Source organism: Anolis carolinensis, chromosome 2 (genome assembly GCF_035594765.1).
Source record: "Anolis carolinensis isolate JA03-04 chromosome 2, rAnoCar3.1.pri, whole genome shotgun sequence".
Classification (NCBI taxonomy): Eukaryota; Metazoa; Chordata; class Lepidosauria; order Squamata; family Dactyloidae; genus Anolis; species Anolis carolinensis.
The window spans coordinates 24,135,764-24,155,714 of NC_085842.1; the positions used below are offsets into that span (position 1 = coordinate 24,135,764).

The window sequence follows — 19,951 nt, forward strand, 5'->3', positions numbered from 1 at the left end:
TTATAATACAGTAATAATAATTGCTGCCAAAGGGCAGCTAAATTAAAAAAACTAACAATATCATTAAAAAGAACATATCTTTTTTAAAACACTATATCTTTTAGGATCTTAAAGACAAACAGGGGGGAAAGGCAGCATAGGATGTCTCTCTTTTCCTAAGCACAGCCTGTGAATGCCTTTCCTCTTTGCCAGGAGATTGGCTTGGCTTCGTCCGCGGGATTGCGCATGACCGGAAGCAGGAGAAAGAAACGCACTTCCGCCAAGGAGAACAGAGCGCAGGAAGACGAGAGGCGGACACCATTCTGAGGGATCCTCGCAGAGCGGATCATGGGCGGCTCCTGGAAGTGAAGAAAAGGGCCAAAGGAAAGAAAGAAAGGTTGGTATATATAATACAGAAATGTTTAGAGACAAGAAGGTAAGGAGATGAGAGAGGCCTAGCCCTCACTGGCCAAGAAAGGCTAGGAAAGGGCCCTTTTGAGGCCTATCCTTCAGGAGAAAGCCTTGCCACAGGCATGGGCAAACTTGGGCCCTCCAGGTGTTTTGGACTTCAACTCCCACCATTCCTAACATCTGGTAGGCTGTTAGGAATGGTGGGAGTTGAAGTCCAAAACACCTGGAGGTCCCAGGTTTGCCCATGCCTGCCTTACAAGAACAACCCTGAATTAGGCTGGGAGAGTGTGACTAGCCCAAGTTCACCCAGGAGGCTTGAATTTTTTGCTTGGTGTATATTTGGATTCACTCATGATTTGATGCCTCGAATGTTAGCTCATATTAACAAGAACATGACGTAGGAGTTTTAATCGCTTTAATGTCTATATGATGTATTACTATTACTTATATATTTTTACCCAGTTTCTCTCCCATTGGTGGGATTCAAAGCAGCGTACAATGGTTAAAAACGACAAAATTACATAACATAAAAATACAACAACAACAACAATAATTGGGATACTGTGAGTTTTCCAAGCTTATGGCCAAGTTCCAGAAGCTTTCTCTACCGACGTTTCGTCCACATCTATGGCAGGCATCCTCAGAGATTGTGAGGTCTATTGGAAACTTGACAAGTGGGGTTTATATATCTGTGGAATAATGTCCAGGGTGGGAGAAAGAACTCTTCTATGTTTGAGGCAAGTGTAAATGTTGCAATTGGCCACCTTGATTAGCATCTAATGGTCTTGCAGCTTCAAAGTCTGGCTGTTTCCTGCCTGGGGGAATCCTTTGTGGGTAGGTGTTAGCTGGCCTTTATTGTTTCTTGTCTAGAATTCTCTGTTTTTTGAATGTTGTTCTTTATTTACTGTCCTGATTTTAGAGGTTTTTTTTATTAATACTGGTACCCAGATTTTGTTCATTTTCATGGTTTCCTCCTTTTTGTTGAAATTGTCCACATGCTTGTGGATTTTAGTGGCTTCTTTGTGTAGCCTGACATGATAATAATAATAACAATGATAATGATAATAATAATAAATTTTATTTGTATAGTGCTGTATCTCCCCGAAGGGACGTGGGGTGGTTTCCAACATATAAGGCAAACATTCAATTACCGGAAAGAAAACTGTACAGGCAATACATCAAAATAGACATATTCAACAATATAACACAACCTAATTAACTTAACAACCAAAATATAAACAACTAAAAGCATCCTAAAAAGACAAAAACCTGTTAAACACACAAAATAAAAATATTAAAAACCCATTTCATTGTAGCTCCATCAGTAAAGGTTCAACAAACCAATGGCCAGGATTACAAAATGAACATGGCCAACTATAAAAGGTCTGGGGCAGGTAGTTGTTAGAGTGGTCCAGCATTTCTGTGTTTTCAAATAATATGCTGTGTCCAGGTTGGTTCGTCAAGTGCTATGGCTGACTTCTCTGGTTGAATTAGTCTGCAGTGCCTTTCATGCTCCTTGATTTGTGTTTGGCCGTACAGCCCAGAAAACTCACAACAACTCAGTGATTCCAGCCATGAAAGCCTTTGACAAAATGACCAGCACTTTGTATTTAGCCCAGAAGGAGACTGGCAGCCTGTGGAGCTGCTGCAGCATGGAATGTATCTATCTCTGCACGGAGCTCTGGTTAGTAATCTGGCTGCTGATCTCTGTATCAATTGAAGCTTCAGAACCGTCTTCAAAGGCAGCCCCACGTAGAGAGTGTTGCAGTAGTCCAAACGGGGTGTGACTAAGGTGTGGACTACCATGGCCAAGTCTAGTGTCTCAAGGTATGCCTTTAAAAGATATAATATAAGCAAAATAGACAGAGATACAAACTATATAAGGTAAATTTAACAATTAATAATTTAAAACTATGCCATTATACCATTTAAAAAATTTCCTGACCCTCAGGCCCTTAAGGTTATCTATTAAAAAAGTTATTCTAGTGTCCTAAAAACTTAATTTCCTTAAGGCCATGTTAAAATATTGCCGGTCCGAAATAGCATTCCATGTCTAGTGTTGTTCTTCAGGAGAGGCCTGGTTCCATTAAAAGATTTTAACTTGAGACTGAAAGGCCAGCAAGGAGTGGGCCGATCGCACCTCTGTTGGAAGGGAGTTCCAGAGCCGCAGGGCCACCACCAAAGCCCCTCTCTCTCGTTCCCCCCAACCGCACCTGTGACGGTTGTGGGACCGAGAGAAGGCCTTCTCCTGATGATCTCAGGGCTCATGTGTGCCCAGAAACAAACTGGGTGTCAGTGTAGCTGCTTCAAGAGTGGAGTAGTTCTATCCCTGTACTCTGCCTCCATAAGCAGTCCAGCTGCTGACCTTTGAACTAGTTGAAGTTTCCAGATGCTCTTCTGGGGCAGCCCCACATAGAACACGTTACAGTAATCTACTCTGGATGTGACTAAGGCATTTTATGTTTTATATGCTTAATTATTATATAGTTTATATTGATGTGTGGCATTCTTGAGTTATACTTCTTTCTATTTATTATGACTTGCTTTTATTTCTGGCAATTTAATTTGTTTTGATTTGTCATTTGTTTTATTATCATTTATACTGTTGCCTTGTTATAAGCCTCTCAGAGTCCCTTTGAGAGATCTGGCGGGATATAAATAAAGCTTTATTCATTCACGAGCCGTTTCTGGCATATTGGACCTGCTGATTCCAATAGGGAAAGGTTAACTCAGGCAATGAAAAAAAATTACCCCTTGGAAGAGAAATTCACTCCTGGAAGAATTATCTCCAGGGATGAAATGCAGTTCTCAAATACAACAAATTATTAATGTTTTTAATGTTTTAATGTTTTTAAATGTAGTGTTCATGCGGCCCGCTCTTGTTATATTGCTGTTTCGATCTTATGTTGTACTGTTTATTTTATGTAATGTATTATTTAATTGTATTATGTTATGGTTATATTGTATTGTCTTGGGCATGGCCCCATGTAAGCCGCCCCGAGTCCCCATTGGGGAGATGGTGGCGGGGTATAAATAAAGTTTTATTATTATTATTATTATTATTATTATTATTATTATTATTATTGCATCTCTCGGGGGGGGGGGGGGGACTTTCCATTCTGTTTAAAAGAAGCAATAGTTAGATTGCTTCTGAAAAAGCCTTCCCTGGATCTTAATTACAGACCAGTGTCCAACCTTCCTTTTTTGGGCAAGGTGATTGAGAAGACAATTGCCCTTCAACTCCAGGCAGTCTTGGATGACACACACTTCCTTGACCCATTTCAAACTGACTTAAGAGCAGGATACGGAGTTGAGACTGCAATGGTCACTTTAGTGGATGATCTCTGTCTCGACACTGAAAGAAGAAGTGTGTCCCTGTTGGTGCTTCTAGACCTCTCAGCAACCTTTGGTACCATTGACCATGGTATTCTTCTGTAACACCTGGAGGGGATGGGAATCAGAGGAACTGTGCTGCAGTGGTTATGGCAGGTGCCCAATAGTAGTGCTTGGGGATAGCTGCTCCTCCGAAAAGGGAGCTGTTATGTGGTGTCCCACAAGGTTCCATTCTATCCCCAATGCTCTTTAATAACTACATGAGGCTGCTGGGAGAGATAATCTGGACACATGTGGTGTGGTGTTATCAGTATGTTGATGACTCCCAAATATATTTCTCTTGCCTTCAAAAACAACCTCAGCTAAGGATAGCGTCTCTGCTCTGAATGAATGCCTCAAGGAGGTAATGGGCTGGAAGAGGAAAACAAATTGAAACTGAATCCAGACAAAACAGAGGTGCTTGCCATCAAGGGTCCTGATGTGTCCGCAACTTGGGAGTGCTCTTGGATCCGTCTCTCCAAATGTCAACCCAGGTTGATGCAATGGTCAGGAGTGCTTACTATCAGCTTTGACTGATTCGCCAGCAGCACTGCTTCCTAGATGTGGAAAATCTTAAGATGGTAACCTCAATTTTGGACTTCTGCAATGCTCTTTGCATTGGGCTATCCTTGTGCCAAGTTCAGAAACTCCAACTAGTTCAAAATATGGCACCCAGATTGGTTACAGGAACATCTAGGAGTGAGCATATTACACCTGTTCTAAAGTCACTCCACTATATAAAAATGTTTTTCCCTTAACTTAAACAACAAAAGTACTGGAGCAAATCACACCAAATTTGGCCACAAAGGACACAATAATCAAAAAACCCTAGAAAAATAGTCCAAATTACACAGAATGATGAAGAGCCAGGGAGGAAGCAGCCAGGCTTTAAAGCTAAAAGGCCATTACATGCTGATCATTTTGGTTAATTGCAGCATTCATACTTGCCTCCAACAGACAAAAAAAGGAACAATCAGAAATATTGTATATTAACAAGCTTTAGGAAATAATATCCCCTGGTGGCGCAGTGTATTAAAGTACTGAGCTGCTGAACTTGTGGACCGAAAGGTCGCAGGTTCGAATTGGGGGAGCGGAGTGAGCCCCCACTCTTAGCCTCGGCTTCTGCCAACCCAGAAGTTCGAAAACATGCAAATGTGAGTAGATCAATAGGTACTGCTCTGGCGGGAAGGTAATGGCGCTCCATGCGGTCATGCCAGCGGCCACATACCTTGGAGGTGTATACGGACAACACTGGCTCTTCGGCTTAGAAATGGAAATAAGCACCAACCCCTAGAGTCAGACACAACTGGACTTAATGTCGGGGGAAAACCTTTACCCTTTAGCTTAACTACCACCAATTCCTCGATACTTTATTTCCCATACCACCATACTTCGCCACAGCAGTGCGTGGCTGGACACAGCTAGTGTATTATAAGAGTCTAAACATGATTGAAGGCTTGTCAGAAAAGCCAGGTCTTTAATTGTGTGTGGAAGGTTTGGAGGGTAGGGGCTAGCCTGATCTACCTCGGGAGGGCATTATAGAGCCGAGGGGCCACTACTGAGAAGGCCCTCTCTCTCATCCCCACCAACCGTACTTGAGACGGAGGTGGGACCGAGAGAAGTATCCAATGCGGTTTCGAAGATAGGTTGGACCTGAAGGTTTTCATGAGATGCGTCCACATTGCCCAATAATGCAGTTTGATACAGAACTCTATAGGGGAAAGTAATGTTGGGAGAGGAATTCTACTCCTTCTGTGGAGGTTTTAAGCAGAGCTTGGATGGCCATATTTTAGGTGTGCCTGAATGGCCGTTATGGTCTCTTCCAATTCTGTGATTCTATTGTATGCTATGTCCCCATACATGTTGTTATGAATGTATGTGTCTATATCTCTTTATAAGGTTGGTCTAAGCTCCAGTTTGGTAGCAAAACTGAATTACTGTGTCTGTAAATGATGCATACCTAAAATGTGTATCACCAACATGACATGTTCGTAAAGCTCTGGTGTATAGACTCTTATAATGCATTGAACTGCATTATATAGGTCTACATTGATCATGTAATGCAGTTCGAAACTGCATGATAGTGCTGATCCAGCCTCAATCAAGAGATAAAAGTGGAATCTAAACAATAATACCGGATGTCCCAAAAGTTGACAGAAGATGGGAAATGATAGCTAAATGTATCTTTGTTTACAAAATATGATAAATTTTCAAACTATTATTTATGTGCTGGCCACTTCTTTCTACACACAAATCTACCCGACTCATGGCGAACTTGTTTCAAAATACCTGTTATGCAAGCATAGACAATCTCCAAGTTACAGACAAGATAGGCTCTGTAGGTTTGTCTCTTAAGATGAATTTGTATGTAAGTTGGAACAGGTATATTTTTAAGTGAAACTCGAGCCAAAACTATATATTTCTTAGCTTTGGATAGCATAGGAAAGGGTTAACATCACTATGGTGTTTGTTTTGCAGTCTGTGCCCCTGTTCAGAAGATTTCACTTCACTTTCTGTCCTTGTGATAATTGGATTTTGAAAAATGTGACTTGTTGTGGAAACAAGGATTGGAGATAAAGTTTCAGTGGAGACAACTTTTCCCATGAGAATAACTCTTCCAGGAGTGAATTTTCCTTCCTGGGGTAGATTTCTCTCACTTCGTGTTCTTTCACCCCCATTCTTAACTGTGAGCTCTATGTAAGACGGATGTCTGTAACTCAGGGGCTGCCTGTTATTGTTAACTTCTAGGACACCCCGTAATATAAAATGAGAGGAGTGACCTGAGCATTGGTCTCTGAATCCAGAGACCGGGGTTTGAATCCCTGCTTAGCCATGAGACTCAGTGGGTGATTTTAGGCAAATCACACTCTGTCATCCTCAGAGGAAGGCAAACTATCCCTTTTCTAACCAAGTCTTGCAACCCCCTCCCCCCCAAAAAAAACAACAACAAAAAAACTAGTGTGATAGGCTACTCTTTGGGTTGACCATAATCCAGACACAACAAGCATTATAAAATGGATGCCTCTTAGTTGAAGTTCTGAAAGCTTGTCTTTTATGAGACTGGCAGTGTTCATTCTTATAAAATAGATAATCCTCATATGAGACCAAAAGAAGAATTAAACAAGTGAAGCTCAGTTTGTTTGAAACTGGTTATTATTTAAGTTCCTGAAATATTGTTCCTCATGAATGGTTGGTGTCCCTTCTGATAAAGTGGCTGCCCCTTATTTGAGCTTCTGAAAGCTTGTCCCTTATGGATCTAATAGCATCCCTTCTTACAAAGTAGATGCCTCTTATTTGAGCTCCTGAAATCTTGTCGCTTATGGATCTCGTGCAAGCATGGGCAAACTTCAGCCCTCTAGGTGTTTTGGACTTCAACTCCCACAATTCCTAACATCTGGTAGCCTGTTGAGAATTGTGGGAGTTCAAGTTCAAAACACCTGGAGGGATGACATTTGCACATACTTGATCGAATGGCATCCCTTCTTATAAAGTGGATGGCTCTTATTTGAGCTTCTGAAAGCTTATGCCTTATGGGACCTGCTCCCTCTCTTCTGTTGATGTATGCCTTCAAGTTGTTTCTGACTTCCGATGACCCTGTGACATGGTTTTCTGGGATTGAGAGTGTGTGATTTGTTAAAGGTCACCAAGTGGGTGTCCATAACCAAGAAGAACCTTGGTCTCCAGAGTTGTCGTTCAAAACTCACACACTGCACCATACTGGTTCAGACACTATAGACACAGATACACACACTAGTCCATGTATCTGCCATTACCCAGGTATGTGTTTTCTAATAGTACTTTCATAAAATTGTAAAGCTATGTATGAATATTTCTAATAAATACGGTAGCTTTTAAAAATGTATGCCTGGGCAATGCTGGGATACATAAGCTGGTTATTAATAAATTGTTGTCTTGAGTGAGTCACAGTCTCTCGGCCTTGAGTCACATTCTCGGCTTCAGAGAAAGATGCACACAATCCTGTATTAAATAAATTCTGAAATTGTTGCCTTGAGCAAGTAATACTTTTTTGCCTTTGAGTCATATTCTCTGAGCCTCCGAGAAAAGCACAGGCAGTCCTACTAAATGATTTTTTATCACACCCTCTTTTAAAATACAGTTTAATGCATTTATTGTTTTCTTGATTGGTGAAGAAGTCATGACCATGGCCTTTGGGGCCTTTTTTTTGGCTTCATGCTGGGCCTTTTCTGGAGGAGTCCATTTTGTCTGTTTTGAATTGTCATTTTGCTCCTTAGGGGTGTATAAGATGGAGTGGGAAACCTCTTGCTCCATATCTGAGCCATTTTTGCTGAGTATGGATCAGAATTTCAGCAGTGACCTGGTGAGCCTCATATGACATGGGTACAGATCGTCAACCAGACGGATGCTGACCTCTCTGTCTTCATGTAAAGCTCTTATTGTGGTTTTGCCGCTCCCGTTACCACAAAAACCCATCTGGTAGACAGTAATAGATAGGCAGGTCTTTCTTGATGCTTGCTTCCAGGTTGCAGAATGCCCTATCAAAGGAAATTAGGCTGACCTCTTCTCAATGGCCCCTCTGTTAGAACGTGAACAAAAAATCATTCAGGTGAGCTTTTGGTAAATGGACGGCAGTTGCTGAGGCCAGGGCTGTTAATTGAGTAGGAGCTGTATTATTTGTTTCGATATGTTTTCTTTGTGATTTCAAGTTTCAATGCACTTAAATGTTAGATTTGGTTTTTTTTGTTTCAATAATCTAATGTAAATTATTTTAAAATGAGTCCTTGAAGAAAATCAAGATGTGCATTATGTAAAAATATTAACCCATATTTAGAATTGGGGGGAAAAGAGTCTTTTAGCTAGCAACATGTTCCAAATTCCACTCCTCTCTACTCCAAAAATTTAGTTGCAAAAAATCCCATTTGTTATTGTTTGAGAACCTGCAGAGAGAGCCTGCGTTAGAAGCAAATGTTTGTAGTGGTTTGCTCAGTCTGATCATTAAACAGCTCCAGGCTTCAAATGCTAAATACCATCTGAAAAACTTTCTCTATTTGTCCATTTTTCAGCAAGATTTTCATTTGTGAATCTTGATTTGGTCTTCTGACTTGAGCAGGATCCTTGTTTCCCAGATCAGATCACCTTGGTGAAAATGGAGCGTTCATCACAGCGTGGCAAAGGTGAGGAAAGCAGTTGTGGGACCTATTTGGAATTGCTATCCTGCATCTCTTCTTCTTTAGAGACCACTAAACATATTATCTCCTGTTTGGGGCCAGTGTCGTGGGCTGCACAACCCCATATCAAGTTCAAATACTGTATTTTTTGGTTCTAATAAGCACTCCTCCCATATAAACATCTCTAAGAAGTGTGTGCGTGTATCTGTTAGTACTAAAATTAGTGTGCATCTTACAATATTTGGTACCTAAAAATTGAAATGTATGTCCATTTACTTCTGCAGATTTCCAAAATGATGATAGGAGCTGATGTCACATCACTTCCTATCACATTTTGAGAGGGCTGCAGAATAAAATTGAGGTATAGTGTTCCCTCATTTTTCGCTGGGGTTAGGTTCTAGGACCACCCGCAATAAGTGAAAATCCGTGAAGTAGGGACACTATATTTATTTTAATATTTATACATTATTTTAGTAGTTATACACTATTTTAAGTCTTTATCAACCAATTGTAAGTTGATAAATCGCCTCCTCCTCCTTCTGTTGCTGCTTGGGCTCCATTTCTTTCCCTTTGGCTTCCCCTTCCTCCCTTCCTTAGGCTGTAAATTATAATATTTCATGATTTCTAATAGTTTTTTAGAGTTTATTGAAAAACCGCAAAATAGTGAATCCGCAAAAAGTGAACCGCGAAGTAGTGAGGGAACACTGTATTTGGAGATCCTATGGAGTTCTGGGGATAGTGTGGGTGTGTTTGTCTGGTTTTCTGCGTAATTGAGGGCTTTATATGTGGTTTGTGGGCAAAAGTTACCCCATGAAATTGTGGGAGGCCATGCCGTAAGGCCATTTTTTTTGCATGTCCTTGGAAAGCTCTTTCCAGAGCAGTCCAGGTGATTGTTCGCAAATGGGTTTTCCTGGTTGGTGAAGGCTGACATAAATAATACAGTGTTCCCTCACTTATCGTGGGGATTAGGTTCCAGGACCACCCGCAATAAGTGAAAATCTGCGAAGTAGGGATACTGTTTATTTTTATTTTTATACATTATTTTAGTAGTTATACACTATTTTAAGTCTTTATCAACCAATCGTGTGTTGATAAATCACCACCTTCTCCTCCTGTTGCTACTTGGGCTCCTTTTCTCTCTCTTTGGCTTCTCCATTCTCCCTTCCTTAGGCTGTAAATTGTAATTTTTTATTATCTATAATACTCTTTTAGAATTTATTGAAAAACCGCAAAATAGCGAATCTGCCAAAAGTGAACCGTGAAGTAGTGAGGGAACACTGTATATCGAATTGCTAGATCTTTTGCTGGTTAAGGAACTCCTAACTTATTAACCATATTCATATTGCCATGTTAAAATTTGTATATATTTCCATCTAGGAGGGAATATCACTATAAAGGAGAAGGAGAAATAACGTGTATTTAGATAATAGGCTTTTTCTCAGGAGTCCTGTCCCCATCGTTGCCTCTTCTAGTGTTGAATTCCACACTGTTGAATTGATGCAGCTTGACACCACTTTAACTGCAATGACTCAGTGCTATGGAATCATGGGAATTATAGTTGTACAACGTTTTTAGCCTTTTCAGCCAAAGTATGCGGGTATCTCACCAAACTTCAACTCCCAATAATTTTGTCGGATTGATCCATGGCAATTAAAGTGGTTTCAAACTACATTAATTCCACACTGTCCAAGAGAGAATGCCTCTTCCTAGATTTGAAGGTTATGACATTAAAAGTAACCCAGTGTTTCCCAAATATTAGGCTGGACTACCAAATTGAGGTGGTTTTTGTCTGCCAGTCAAACCAACTGTGAAAAGATTAATTCTCAGTCAACAGATGCAACATAGTAACCTTCATGACTGCTCTCTTCCATTTTATTAGGATTTCTCAACATTGTTGTGATAAAACTCGAGGAAGAGGAGGATCCTGTGGATGAAAATGCAGACAGTACTGATGCCCATACAGGTGAAGCATAGTTCTTATATTTTGAGATCCTTAATGAGGGCATCTGGTAGGACACCATTGTTATTGTTTATTTGTGTTTCTGACTCTTCATGACTTCATGGACCAGCCCACTCCAGAGCTCCCTGTCAGCCGTCGCCACCCTCAACTGCGTCAAGGTCAAGCCAGTCACTTCATGGATACCACCCATCCATCTTGTCCTTGGTTGGCCCCTCTTCTTTTTTCCTTCCATTTTCCCCAGCATCATTTTCATCTCCAAGCTTTCCTACCTTCTCATTATGTGGCCAAAGTGCTTCATCTTTGCCTCTAATATCCTTCCCTCCAGTGAGCAACCGGGCATTATTTCCTGGAGTATGCACTGGTTGGATCTTCTCGCGGTCCAAGGTACTCTCAAAATTTTCCTCCCAACGTCACAGTTCAAAAGCATCTATCTTCCTTCGCCCAGCCTTCCTTATGGTCCAGCTCTCGCATCCATAGGTTCTTACGGGGAATACCATATACCAATATTGGATTCCATTTCTGAGAGCACTGTTTCCATAGGATTTCTTTTAGCTGAAGATACAGGACTTAAAACTATAACTGTATGCGGTGCATGAGTTTTACCTTTGAGCTTTCATCTGTGTCCTAAAATTTATGGGCATTTGGGGCAGTTAGAGCTTTTAGTGGAGAGTATACTGTTTTATTTATTATGTTTTAGGTGTCTTTTTAATTCTGCCTTTAATTTCCTTTTTACTTGTGTTTGTGTATAGAAAAGCTTTGACCTTTGTACAAAGAGTTCTTAAATTCTGCATTGCTTTTAAAATATTTTGCACCACCTTGGATCCCAATGCTGGGAGAAATACAGATACAAATCAAAATAAATTCCAAAAAGCGGATGCCTTCTGAATGAGTTTAACTGCAACTACCACAATCCCCCAATCAGTATGATCATAGTCACCAGTGTGAACCAAGTCAAATAGGCAATAACACACTAACCTACTAGGATTATAGGGATGGTTAAAGCTGATCATACATTTCAGTTGATTTAAATTAACACACTTTCCAATGTAAAGGGAAAACTGTCACTAAAGGAGAAAGCAAAAGGAAAGGAAAAAAAACTTATTTTTATCCAGGTTGCAAAGCTATCTGTTCCCCAACCTTTGCAATCAATCTGTTTCTTCTTGCCACAGTTTTCTATCTCTCTTTCTCTGGATCAGGTTTTCTTGAGGAGCCCACACAGCTAGACGAAGAAGAGGAACCACACAACTCAGATGAAGAAGAATCAGAGAGCTTTCCGAAGACTAGTGAAGGTAAAAGTATGGCCCGTGAAGGACCTTTCCTGTTTGGGGAAGGGTAGCATATGAAATCATTACTTGGTTCTTTTATTTATTTATTAACCATATTTATTCCCTGCCCTTCTCAACCCCGAAGGGGACTCAAGGTGACTTATTGGTTAAAGAATGCGTAACTTTTGCATATATTTATATGTAATGGGGAATATCACTCTAAAGGAAAAAGGAGGAAATAATTTGTGTTAGATATATTGGCAGGCTTTTAATATACTTTTAATTATTTATTTAGGTAATTTTACCCCACTTACATAAATATTACATAAAACACAATGTTGCTGTATCTTGCTGGCTGTCAGCCTCCCACTCAGTGGCCTGCAGAGTGTCAGTTGAAGGTGGTGGGAGGAGCTCTGAACGGCTGCCGAGTGAAACACTTTTGAGAGAGAGAAGAGAAACAGCACCTTGCTTCACATCAGCAGAGGCATTCCTGTCCCCAACACTCCCACCCACCAACCTACATACTTTGATCCTCCTTCTCTAAATGAAAATGCCTGTTCTTAAATGTCACTTGCCATCTACAGGTTTTGCTAGTTCTGACATTAAAAATAATTCAATATTATGCAAACATTAATCTGGACCAGAAGACCTTTTGTGCCAGTCAGATGAAATGTCTACAGGTTGATGCTCCAGCCAGCCTTGTTGACTTCTTCATCTCACCTCTTCCTTCTTGTTCAGAATTTCAAGGTATTGTAGTTGAAGAAGATGAAGATGAGGAGCATCCCTTGGAAGATAGTGTAACTGTTACCGGTGGCCGTACAGGTAAGGGCAGGATTGTTTGAGTCTTCAATCGATAATGAGGGCCATTGATTGGGCCCAGCATGGTGTCCCCATATTTCAGGCAGAGAGTTTTCCACTTATTTGATCCTTTTGGTTAAAGGTGCCTGGAGTTTGTGTGCAGTGTATGTGGTCTGTCCCCTAAAATTCTGAGCCATTCGTTATTTCAACCTGGGTTTGTCGTCCATTGCATGTTATTTACCTCTGTGGTGGTCCATCCCTAGTTGGACCTACTAATCCTTTCCTCTTCCCATCTGTTTAGGATTTTCTGACATAATGGAAGGCAAGGAGTTATGCAACCGGGAATCCAAAAAAGGCTCAAGTGTTGCTCGGAACCGGTCAGGTGAGGTGACCTTTCCTCCAAGAGGCAGGAAATAGTCATGGCAGAGTCTCCAGGGCCTGAGAGCTGCCCAAGGATTGGGACAACATAGAGCAACTTGTGTGACCTCTTCTCGCTATGAAATTATATAATATTAATTATATTTAATGTATTATACACCTGGTAATAAAAGTGTAATTATTTTACTCTCCTGCCTTTCTCTGTGCTATGGTTATGTATTACCACATGATGGGAGTTGGACTTGATGGCCCTTGGAGTTTCTTCCAACTTCATGATTCTGTTCTATGATCCACAGCACTTCTCATAGACCATGAATGGATAAGTCAGTCTCAAGGATAAGTCAAAAACAGGTTTGGGGGTCAAAATTATGGATTTTGATATGACCCATGGATAAGATAAGGGTCATTGAAGAAGCTTTGAATCCCTTTTTTGGGAGAAAAGCGGGATATAAATAAAGATTTATTATTTATTATCATTCCACAGAGAGGGGAAAGGATCCAACTAACTCTGGCTGCCACTCCCAATTTTCCTATCCATCCATTCAAAAAGTTCAGAAGTGGCAGAGCAGCAGAAAATAGAGGGCATTGGTGCTTCTTTTAGGTTCTCCTGGGACAGACTTGAACTTTATTTTATTAGATAATGATACTTTTTGATAAGTGCTAAGGTACAGTGCTCACATTGATCCAAGTTTTCCTCAATTTTAAACTAGAATTTCTAGACTTATATGTCAGTATAAATAGTAGTTAATCCATATGATTAAGATCATTTGTAAACATAGTCCACCATCGTTTTAGAAATGAGTATCTTGACTCAATGTACATATTTAGCTTCTTGCTTTGCAGATTTACAGTATATGTTTTTTCTGACCTTGTTTGGATGCAACATTTACTGCTATGGCTAAATGGCAAAATTATATGGTCACATCATCCTGAAGTAGGCTCCCTGTCCAAAATTTTGTTGGGGACTGTAAATTATTCAGCATTTCTTTCTGTTAAAGATCTTTTTATGTAAGCTTGCAATTTAACTGTGTCTGTTCTTCATCCCAACAGATAAATGGAAGAATAGCACATTATACAAATACTTGGAGAGTGGAAAATATACAGCTGACAGTCCACCTCTTCTGAGGCACCCGATAGACCTTATAGAAGAGGAAGAAGACAGCTTCCAGAAGCCTGATTTCACTCCGAGTTCACACTTTATGAGACCTCCAGTAATCCCCACAAGTGAGAGATTGCATGGCTTCCAGGAGCGGGAGAAGTATTTTGCCGAAACGTCAGCTCTTCTGATGCAAGACGCAGGAGAGAAAACATATGAATGCCAGGAGTGTTCAAAAAGTTTCCCTTGCATTCCAGACCTTGTCAACCACTGGAAAGTCCACATAGGGGAGAATGCATGCAAGTGCCAGGAGTGGGGAGGGTGTTTTTCTCAAGCTGAACATCTTGGGAACCACCAAGAAATGCACCCAGGAGGAGAACCAGGCGAATGCCTAGATTGGGGAAAATGCTTCTCTTACAGTGCATACCTTGAGAGGCACCAGAAACCCGAAGATGTGTCGAAACCTTATAAATGCCAGGATTGTGGGAAAGGCTTTGCATCCACTGCATATCTTCGGCGGCACATGAGGGTCCACTCAGGGGTGAAGCCATACAAATGCCAAGAGTGTGGCAAATCTTTCTCTTTCAGTTCCCACCTGGTGATCCATAAGCGAGTCCACACAGGAGAGAAACCGTACAAATGCAAGGAGTGTGGGAAATCATTTGCTTCGAGCCCACAACTTGCCAACCACCAAAGGATCCACACTGGGGAGAAGCCCTATAAATGCCAGGAATGTGGGAAATGCTTCACCCAGAGCTCCCATCTCATGGGTCACCTGAGCATTCACACAGGGGAGAAGCCGTACGAGTGCCAGGAATGCAGGAAATGCTTCGCTCGCAGCTCAGACCTCGTCTACCACTGGAGAGTCCACACAGGAGAGAAGCCGTTTAAATGCGAGGTGTGCGGGAAATACTTCGCTCGGAATGGACATCTTAAGATCCACCTCAGAATTCATACGGGAGAGAAGCCGTACGAATGCCTGGAATGTGGAAAAGCATTTGCTCGCAATTCGGAGCTGGTGAGCCACAAAAAGGTCCACAATGCTCTGAATATGAATTTTATTGACCAATTATGTTTAACAAACCAATAACCTATATTTGAAAGAAAGCACAGAATGTGAGGAATGTATCTTTACCACATTATGTAATTTCTGAATCTTCATCCGCTGTCCTACGGGTGAGTGAAGCCGAGGAGGGCGCCATAGTACGAAATTAGATTTATCCTCAAATCTTGCCGGACAGTCTGCAGACAAAACATTGTGTAGAAATGACTGTAAAGAAGAAGAAGAGGAAGAAGAAGAAGGAGAAGAAGAAAGACTCTTAATCCTTTTGTGTCAACCGGTGCACCCAAATTAGGAACTTTTTTTATTCCACAGTTTGTAGAGGTTTTGGAAGAAACAACTACGTTTATTGTAGCAGAAATTGAAAGGGGGAGCAGAACGAAGAAAGACATCTAGCAGCAACTTGATGGCTAAGTGCTTTAAATTTTAGCATGGCTGTCAGTCCACGTCCTCACAAAGTGGCATTGCATCTGAGGAAGCAGACTGATAGCCTCACTTCGTTGTTGTTGCACCTGAGGAAGTGCATAGATGCCTACCAATGCTAATTCTAAAATATGAACCATTTAGTTTTTAAGATGCTGCTAGATTGCTTTTATCTCCTGAAGAAGATCATCTTTAAAAAATCATGTCAAGAATCTGTAAAAATAGACTCCCCATAACAAAAGAGATCTGGATGATCCTATATCCTGTTTCCAGGACGGTCCAGAGTGTGATACTGACAAGCAGAGTAAGGGGGGGGGAAACCTCCAACTCTTCCCCATTCTTTTTTATTCTGCAGTTCTTATGGTAGCGTTTAGCTGTTCTTAATTTCTGAATCTGTTCCTTGTGTCTCCTATTTTTAAACAGGAAAACATCATCTTTGATGGTTAAATGGTTAAGGATCAATAATTCAAGCTGAAGCAGCTGTGGAAAAGAACTGCTGGCTTTTGGCGATCGATTGTGGTGTTTTGTAATAGTTTTCAATGAAGTAGTCTCCTTATTCTCTTGGAGCATAGAAAGAAAAGGGGAGGGGTAGGAAGTGGGAGGGAAAGAAATCTAGTGGTGTTTTTAAGACCAATTTATATTTTAGCATGAGCTTTCCTGGGTAATCAATCAAATTCTCTTCAGATACGATGGTGGAATGATTTTTAAAGCCTAGGCATATTTAGACCGAAAGATGCAAATTGTGACTATAGCCCTACATTGTCAAAGGGCTGTGTGAGGTGATACAAATTTTTCAAATTTTTACACTGTTTGTTTCGTGTTTGTATGTGAAATCAACAAATCCGCTTACCCACAGTCAGTTTTCTTTGGGTCAAAAGCTTTTCTGAGAAGATTCCTTTTGTTGTCTGTGCCGTAGCAAGGACTTGTATTGATATATATGTAGTGTGCCATGAAGCCATTATCTTTGTTCATACTTCTGGTAATGAGGTTACTGAATATAAATTCAATTTGGTTGTTTCGCTTTCTAGTTTTACTTTGTAATTTCTTTGTTTGACAACTTTGTATGTGCAAAAGGCCTGTTCAGCAATAAGTGGAAGTAAACTGGGCTTCTTGCATAACTTTGTTATAGTCTAATTTTGAATCTATTTCTCCTTCAAAGCTTCAATGTTTTTAATGTATCACACATTTATAGGGTCAATCAATAAATCTTTCAGTTATCTGGAAAATGTTGTCACGACTCATTCTGTATTGACCATAAACAATGGTAGAGCACCAACAAACAAGATAATCAATATACTGAATATAATTGTCCCTCCACATTTTTGGTTTTCACTTTTATGGATTTGATTACATTGGGCAGCACACATTTTGGTGCCTCAAATGTTGGCCCTGTTTCTGGTTATATTTAACCTGCCTATTCCAAAAATGGCACCGGTTTTCTCTTATCAGCTCTAGCTTTTGAGATACGGAACATCTACCAGTCGCCATCTGCTTGCCCATAGAAAGCCACAATATCCATATCATAGAAACTAGAGCTGATGCAGTCTATACAATGAAATTTTTCTTAACCATAGCCCCTCTCATCCCTCAACCTCTGAGGATGCCTGCCATAGATGTGGGCGAAATGTCAGGAGAGAATGCTTCTGGAACGTGGCCATGCAGCACGGAAAAATCACAGCAACCCAGAAGAAGCCCTGCCTGAGCTTACCAGGTCTTGCAAGGTTACTGACAATGTCTTGTGAGGGGCTCCTATTCATAGAGCTGACCATTGCGTGGGCTCCATTGTCCATGCTGCAAATAATGGGTACTTGCCGCTAATTGACTTTGGAAGCTTGGAATAATTTCTTGACAAAGAGTTGGGGCTTGGGAAACAGCGCAAATAATGTTCTTGATGAGTCCCGAGTTCTGGGGATTGCTAGTTATCAGTCTCGGCGAGGAGTCCCCTCACCCACTGGAAGCATCTGTTCAATGTGTTGTCGAAGGCTTTAATGGCCAGAATCACTGGGTTGCTGTGAGTTCCAGGCTGCATGGCCATGATCCAGAAGCATTCTCTCCTGACGTTTTGCCCACATCTAAGGCAGGCATCCTCAGAGGTTTTGAGGTCTGTTGGAAACTAGGCGAGTGGGAATGTCCAGGGTGGGAAAAAGAACTCTTGTCTGTTTGAGGCAAGTGTGAATGTTGCAATTGGCCGGCTTGCTTAGCATTGCAGCTTCAAAGCCTGGCTGCTTCCTGCCTGGGGACAAGACTTCTTTTACTCACCCTGGACATTCCACAAATATAACATTCACACCTGCCTCCAACAGATGAGTTCTTTCTCCCATCCTGGATCTTCCAGAGATATATAAACCCCACTTGCCTAGTTTCCAGCAGACCTCACAGCCTCTAAGCATGCCTCCCATAGATGTAAGTGAAATGTCAGGAGAGAATGCTTCTGTAACATACCCCTCCCTAGTGACATCAGGCAGGCCCCATCCCTCCTGGTTTTTAGGGGGAAAAACCCTTAAAACCTGGCTTTTCTTGCAAGTTTTTGATGAGTAGGAAACTATGGAATGAGACTTTTAACTATAGATTATGGATTTTGGAAAACGATTTGGTTATGAGATCATGACTTGGCATTTTATTTCGTTTTAATCTGTTTTACTTGATTGATACGTGTTTTCATTGCTCGTGTTTAGATTGTTGATATTTTGTTGAGATGTATTTTAATGTTTGTAAGCCGTCTTGAGTCCCCTCTGGGGTAGAGAAAGGCGGGATAGAAATGAAGTAAATAAATAAAAATAAATATACAGCTCGGAAAACTCACAGCAACCCAGAATCTGTGTTGTTTCCCAAGATAAACACATAGTCCAAAGCCACATAAGCACCACATAATATAAGTTATGATACAATAATCGTAGGTTCAATGGATCTTGTGTTGGTCTATTGTACTGCAGGGGCTCAGTTGTAGGAACAGAATGGTCCTACATTGGAGCTGGCAGTTCCGCTATAGAGAAGATAAAAAGGAACGAAAGAGACAGTTCCAGCAAGGAAAAAGAGCTAGCTCTTGTTTTGTTGAAATGTATGATTTCATATATATGGGTGTGTTGTCGAAGGGTTTCATGGCCGGAATTACTGTGTTGCTGTGAGTTTTCTGGTCTGTATGGCCATGTTCCAGAAGCAGATTCTGTTGTTTTATGAACAGCTAGTTTTTTCTGGTTCTTTGTAAGTCTGCCATGATATTTTTATCTTATTTTCTACTGATCTTGCTTTAGATTTCTGAAAATTTACGTTGGGCAAGGTATAGCCAAACTTTGCAGTAACAAGGTTTTTTGTATAGTGTCAGAAGTGAGTTGAGAACATACTGCAAGTCGCTTCTGGTGTGAGAGAATTGGGCGTCTATGCAGACATTGCCCAGGGGGTGCCCAGATGTTTTACCATCCTGCTGGGAGGCTTCTCTCTTGTTGTCACAAGCTAGAGCTGACAGATGGGAGCTTACCCTGTCTCACGAATTCAAACCAGCAACCTTCAGGTCAGCAACCCAACCTTCAGGTCAGCAGTTCAGCTGGCACAAGGGTTTAACACATTGCGCTACCGTGGCTCCTTGTAGCAAGATACAACTAAGTCCTGTTTTGGAGTTATATGTGTTTCGAAAGTAGTGTAATGAGTTGGAACACGGTTGTTTGGATTTTTCTTGATGTAACAACTCCTCTAGAATCAGGACAATAAATAAAGAGCAACACTCAAACAGGGGAATTCCAGACAGGAAACAATCAGGGCCAGCAAATACTTCCCAAGAAAGGAATCCCCCAGGCAGGAAGCAGCCAGTCCTTGAAGCTGCAAGGCTATTCAATGCTAATCAAGGTGGCCAATTGAAACATTCAGACTTGCCTCAAACAGACAAGAGTTCTTTCTCCCACCCTGGACTTTCCACAGATAGATAAGCCTCACTTGCCTAGTTTTCAGCAGACTACATAACCTCTGAGGATGCCCGCCATAGATGTGGGCAAAACGTCAGGAGAGAATGCTTCTGGAACATGGCCACCATGGAGCCCAGAAAACTCACATCAACCCATATATATGGGT

General features: G+C 41.1%; 1 protein-coding gene across 2 annotated transcripts; it reads left to right on the forward strand.

The window, feature by feature from the left end:
* Positions 1 to 227: 227 nt before the first annotated feature.
* LOC134292285 (zinc finger protein 501-like) lies at positions 228 to 17,115 on the forward strand. Of its 2 annotated transcripts, none has more exons than XM_062973613.1 (7): positions 228 to 376; positions 8,805 to 8,915; positions 10,789 to 10,872; positions 12,066 to 12,158; positions 12,873 to 12,956; positions 13,234 to 13,314; positions 14,361 to 17,115. In XM_062973613.1, the coding sequence occupies exons 2-7, from the start codon at positions 8,888 to 8,890 to the stop codon at positions 15,494 to 15,496; spliced, it is 1,506 nt and encodes a 501-aa protein (XP_062829683.1). In that variant the 5' UTR covers positions 228 to 376; positions 8,805 to 8,887; the 3' UTR covers positions 15,497 to 17,115. The 2 variants fall into 2 exon arrangements, with proteins under 2 accessions (XP_062829683.1, XP_062829684.1); XM_062973614.1 differs by having other exon boundaries at positions 241 to 376; positions 8,868 to 8,915.
* The last annotated feature ends 2,836 nt before the right edge of the window (positions 17,116 to 19,951 follow it).

What these genes read in the sequence shown, in the direction of transcription:
- LOC134292285 (XM_062973613.1), top strand. Translation starts at nt 8,888, where the DNA reads ATGGAGCGTTCATCACAGCGTGGCAAAG. An exon ending in CTTTCCGAAGACTAGTGAAG is followed by an intron (nt 12,159 to 12,872) that starts GTAAAAGTATGG and finishes CTTCTTGTTCAG; the next exon opens with AATTTCAAGGTATTGTAGTT. An exon ending in TGTTGCTCGGAACCGGTCAG is followed by an intron (nt 13,315 to 14,360) that starts GTGAGGTGACCT and finishes TCATCCCAACAG; the next exon opens with ATAAATGGAAGAATAGCACA.